At 44.3% G+C, this 6,000-nt stretch overlaps 1 protein-coding gene across 3 annotated transcripts in view; it reads right to left on the reverse strand.

Annotated features, from left to right (window-relative positions):
- Positions 1 to 5,141, reverse strand: part of LOC115366655 (LIM and calponin homology domains-containing protein 1-like) — a 146,741-nt gene extending 141,600 nt beyond the window's left edge. For 2 of the 3 annotated variants that reach the window (XM_030062211.1, XM_030062210.1), the window contains exon 1: positions 4,882 to 4,983. In XM_030062211.1, coding sequence (XP_029918071.1) covers positions 4,882 to 4,983 — 102 coding nt within the window. Of the gene's footprint in view, positions 1 to 4,881 lie in introns of all 3 variants that reach the window. The other variant, XM_030062209.1, reaches the window with a different exon arrangement.
- Positions 5,142 to 6,000: the final 859 nt, after the last annotated feature.

Consider the following 6,000-nt stretch of genomic DNA (forward strand, 5'->3'; position numbering starts at 1 on the left):
TAATTTAATTACGATTCATTTGCATGGACGGCCGATGATAAAAGTGTGCATGGAGAGTGAAATGAAGATGAGGTGTGCAGGCGAGCAGACGGGCTGACGGCCTGCCTCGCACGGCGATATCACCGCAAGGAAATCAGCGATTGACACGTCGATGATATCACTTTCCTATTCAGGGCATGTTAGAGTGGAACTGTGTGTTCGTCGGAGCCCCTGAACATGCCATGACTTAGACAAACGGAGAGAGAGACACTCAGACAACACGGGACTGACGGAGAGGAGACAGGGAACAAGTCGAGGCAGAGTTCAGGATCAACAAAACAAAAAAAGAACAGAGTCCATGCTGCATGTCTGACGTTCAGCTGAAGCCTCCCTGCACAGAGGCCTGCGGCGACTGGGCAAGAAAAAAATACGTAAATACACACATGTACACACCCCGACCGAAGCCTCTCCATCGTCTGATCGACACGCTCCGTCAAAGTCCCGCCCACTCTGATTGATTGACAGGTGTGTGCAGCAAAGAAACTTAAACTTAAAGCCCCCTTGTTGTTTATTTCTTCTCATTTTTTTTTATCTCCTCTCTGGTTCTGCAGTTTATTATTGACTGGCCAGCCAACATCAAACACTTCACTGAGCTGATTTCTCTGATTTGGCTCATCTCAGCTGTCACTAAACAGTTAGCTGATTGATTAGTTTACCGAAACAGAAGGCCTGAGTACAGTATTGGTGATCGATTGAACTTTTTTAGTGATTTGTCGAGCAAAAACACAAAACTAAACGGACTCCAGCTTCACTAAAATCGCTAAAATGCTAAGATCGCCTTCCTTTTCTCTGTTCATATCTTTATAAAATAATTTTTTGACTGCTGGTCAGACTAATTAAGACATCTCACTGCAAAAACTCAAAATCTCCAAAGGTATACAACAGTATTTTGGTCAAGTATTGATTAAACTGAAAATGGAATGTGTTATTTGATAACGTGTATCATATATGATGCAAATGGCTTTATAGGGTTAAATAAAGACTCTTCAAACCCAGCTGACTTCTTATTTGCCTTATTTCAAGTCAAAAATGTCTTATTCCTAGTCAAAATATCTCATTACACTTGAAATAAGACAAATAATCTTGGTAAGATTTTGCGTTTTTGCAGTGCTGAAGACATCACTTTGCGCTTTGATCACTTCCTATCAGCCTTTGTCTTTATCTTTCACACTAAATGATTAACCCTTGCAGCCCCAAACTAACACAAGACGTTCTTTCTCCTCGTGTCTTTTGTGTCTTCCGTCAGACGGCGCAGTTCAGAGGTCACCGGGCGGCACCAGTCTGATCAGGTTACTGCATCTCCTGCGTGCTTTTTCCAGCCGCATCATTTCATACTTTTCATTTTGTTATAATATATATTCTGCCTTTAATCAGTTAACAATGATGAACGAAGGAGACGTCACTCACATCCGCTCTGCTGTCACTTTGATATGAAATTTGCCAGCAGCGAAATAGTCTTCAAGCATCTTCATCAAACCACTAAAATGGGGGTGGTGTGTGTGTGTGTGTGTGTGTGTGTGTGTGTCTGGGAGGGGGTGGGGGGGGGGGGGGGGGGGGTGGTGGGGGGGGGGGGGCAGTCGGGCAGTTTCACTGGCTGGCTGCTGAATACGTTTAACCCCGAGGCTGCGTGGCTCAGATCAATCAACCCGACAAACTAAAGGTTTCCAACCTCATCAAAGAGCCAGTCAGTCCCGTCTGAAGTTCAGAGGAGCCTAAACGCCGTCATTACCGCCGGCGTGACTGACGAGACGCTGACAGGAAGCTGCTGCAGAGGAGGGCGGGAGGGGCGCAGGTGTGAGCGCGGCTCGGAGGTGTTGGGTTTGACACGCCGCGCTGCCGGGATACCGTCTGCCTGCGCGCTCCCCGCTCGCGTGGCGGTGACACATTTCATAGGAAGTTTTTTTTTTTTTTTTTTTAATGTCTAAGTGGAGGATATGAGTTAGCTGCTAAATAAGGAAAACGATCTGCACCGGCTTCACATGCAGAGGAGAGTGTGAGGGTGCCATCACACCTCCAGCTGCTTTTCTGTCTTTACCTTTTTTTTTTTTTTCAATCCAAACCACAGCAGAGAGGTTTGCCTTGTTGCATTTTTTATTTGGTTTATTTAGGTTTATGCTGCCCAGTTACAAGCAAACCAAAGCTTGTTAAAAAAAAAAAAAAAAAAAAACAAGAAAAAAATCACACCGATTCACAAGCACCACATGCACTGGAGACTTCTGGGAACCCATCATTGTGCAAGGCTCAAGGCTTTGGCAGTGAGCATCACGTTAAAGGCTGCGTTCTCATTACAAGTTCAAGTGGCCCAAATCTGATTTTTTGCTCAGTGTGACCACAAAGAGCTCATCTTTTCAAATCAGGCATTAAAAAACAGTCACAAAGCACAAACATGCACTCATACATAAGGTATATAAACATCATTAATGACAACTAAAAGAGCTAAAATAAGGTAAAAGCCGACACAGAGATACTGGTACCAACTGAAGTTAAAAACAAAAGCGGAGAGCGAGACCCTGGGACCGTGCGTTGACACAACAGGTGGTTGCTGAGAGATGCTGGGGTTGTAAAAAACAAAGTCTGAATCAAGCTAAGCTCAAAGTGCAGGAAAATTAACCTGAAATCTGTCCTTCAAGCTCAAAGTGGCCCAAATTTGCCGACATGTGACCCAGATCTGTTTTGTGAGCAGTGTGACCGCAGACAGCTAATCTTTCTAATCAGTTCCGGGTCATTCTCATATGTGATTGTAGAGATCAGTTATGAATCCGATGGGAGAACAACAACCTGAGAGCGGTGTCCGTTGCCTCTCGCTTTTCAGCTCTTAGCCCCGATCTGCTGCACAGATTCTGGGTCAGTAGTGGCTTTTTAAAGACGTGATGAGGGCCTCCGAGGAGCTCGGTGCAGCTAAATAGGTCTGTGAAGGCGCCTGACACTCAAACAGGATTTCTGGTTTTCAGCACCACTTCACTCTCTCTCCCCCTGCTTTATTATTCAGAAAGAAACCGGTCTGCAGCCATTAAACAAGGTCACAAACAAGCATTCACAGATAAGGTTGCATGAAGTCATAAGAACATCATAAATAACAACTAAAAGAGCTAAAATAAGGTCAAAGCGAAGGCGGAGATATTCGCACGGAACAAAAGCTCAGAGCGAGACCCTGGCATTACAGAAAATGCAGACTAAAATGCTCCGAACAATAAAGAGCTTGACAGTTCAAAGTGCATGAAAATTACCCTTAAATGTGTTCTTCTCGGCAGAGAGGGGCGAGCCGACCATCAACCAAAAGAAATGCGAGGGTTTGACCCGGCACATATCACCGGATGCAGCGTGGGATGGGACAGTCCCACCAATAAGAATGCACGGTACCATTTTTTTTAAAACAATGAACTGCCATAAAGGGTTAAAAGTCCGATTTTTAATAGTCAGCCTTACTTTTAATTAACACAGGGCGGGTTGAGAAGCAGCACAAACACTGAATGTTGTCTCAACCCCAACAGAATACGATTTAACAGGCACACGGTTCTCAAGAGTGTCTTAGAAAATGACTCTTGTTATACGGGGGCAGATGATCAATACATAGCAGCCAACATAAACATGAATTCATATTGTCTGGGATGGGTTTTCACCATTTTTTTTTTTTTTTTGATGAAATCTGAAATACTGCAAACAAACACAATTTCCCATAATTATGATACAGCAACTGATGCATAACTGGGCAAACTGGAACAAGCAGGAGTAAAATTTGTCTAATCATTTTAATCTGTGATGTGCAAAAAATGCACTTAGAGTGTGTAAAAGGTGTGTTTGAGTTGTGGATAGGTGGACAGGTGTGGGGGGGGTTAGGGTTAGGGTGTCCCATCCTGTGCCTGGGACCTATAATTTCTATCACAGCCCTTGCTGCACTGTAGCAGACTTTTACAAGGACAATTATGTGCCACAAAGGGTTAATCTGATGTTTCTTCCCCTGTTTTAATCCGGTCAGAACAGAAACTGAGGTTGGGGTTTTCAAAGCTGCGGTAGCATCCGAGCAACAGGCAGCAGGCAGGAGTCACCAGTGTTTGACAGGAGGGCAGCTCACCGCAGGATGACAGAGTCCGATGCAGCGGGGGCCTACAGCGAGTGTCGTGATTGAAATTCCCTCTGAACAAAACCTCGTTTGTGCGATTATTGTTCGGCGAGCTCGCAATGAGACAAAAATCCATTCCACATGATGCATTCATTGTGTTTGCAGCCAAACACGCACCAGGCCCCGCAGCGGCCACGGCTACTGTAGGAGCCACCACACGCACACACACACACACACACACACACACACACACACACACACACACACACACACACACAGCCACAGAGAGCCTGACACAGCAAACACACCGCACAACTGTACAGCATTCCATTCTGGAGCGTTATATATTGAAGCGAAAACACAGGAGATTTCAAATATATACAGCAAGGCCGCTTTAAACTTAGTAGGCAACTACAGACGCAGTGCAAGTTATTATAGGAATATTATAAGACATGAAAAAGGATGATTATAACTCCCCACTGGGCGCCGCACAGACACTAGAAGTATCTGAAGGAATATTATAAGACTATTACTATGATTTTTCGTCAGCTGGTGAGGCGAGTGATCACAAATTTGTGTCACCTTTCAACAGGTGACTAGGCAATAAAAGCAAAGCGGCGCTGCTGCTGAAAGGAAGAGCAGATCAGGCTGCAGATAATGCAAAGCAACAACTATTTATACACACACATACACACATACACACACACACACACGCTGCTGACAAACGGTGTGTGCAGATAAGAGGCCAAGTGATGAGGAGTTGGACAGACTTGATAACTCACCTCGATCCATTTCTGCGCCTCCAGAAACGCGGAGTCTGCGGCCGACTCGCTGCCGGGGTGATGCTGATGAGACTGTCCGGGGTCTGACACCGGGCTGGCCATTGGCGAGGAAGCGCTGCTCTCCGAAATAAAAGCCTGTGCGAGGAAGCGACTGTGCGCCGCGTTAATCCACCGAGATCAGCTCAAAAAAGGCCCGTGTCGCTCCGCTCCGTGGCTCCTTGGTCGTTCCTGTCGCAGCGGCTCCGGTTAGACAGGCGGACTAGTTGCTGCTGCTCCCCCGTGTCGCTCCAGACGGCTGGCGTCAAGCCGCACACACTCACACACACCACCTCCGGCCGCTGCCTCCAAAGTAAAAGCCTCGTTGATGCGTCTCGAGTGGTCTGGTTGCTAAGGCGTGACGTTTTCCACAAAATAAAGAAAAACAAGCAACAACACAGTTATCGCAAATGAAAACATCCAGATTTCCCAGTGAATTTAAATGTAAACCACGAAAAGGCTAGCTTGTCTCGCTATTCTATTTAGGTTATTTCTGCTGTTTAAACTGTTCATATTGCTATTTTTTATATAGGCTATTCCTCGTTTACAGTGTATATATTGCTTGCTGCTATTTATCATCTGTTTATACTGTGAATTTGGACATTGCCCACATCTATGCACATTGTATACATCGATGCACACTGTTTTTTGGGTTGTTTTTTTTTATCATCTATTTATCATCTAGGTGCTATTTATTTATCATCTGCTTATACTGTGAATTTGCACATTGTATACATCGATGCACACTGGTTTTATTGGTTTTTTATCATCTATTTATCATCTGGGTGCTATTTATTTATTTATTTATCATCTGTTTATACTGTAAATTCGCACATTGCCCTCATCTATGCACACTGTATACATCGATGCACACTGGTTTTATTGTTTTTTTGCACATTGTTTTTTTGCACATTGGTAGCTACTTAGATCTTAGATCTCGAGGGTCATCTTTTATTCTTTATTTTTGATTTACTTATTCTTTATTTTTGATTTACTTAATCTTGTACTCTGTGGATACTGCTGAAAACTGTGAATTTCCTTCGGGATGAATAAAGTATCTATCTGTCTATCTATTCATTCACA

This window comes from Myripristis murdjan, chromosome 10 (assembly GCF_902150065.1).
Source record: "Myripristis murdjan chromosome 10, fMyrMur1.1, whole genome shotgun sequence".
Taxonomy (NCBI): domain Eukaryota; kingdom Metazoa; phylum Chordata; class Actinopteri; order Holocentriformes; family Holocentridae; genus Myripristis; species Myripristis murdjan.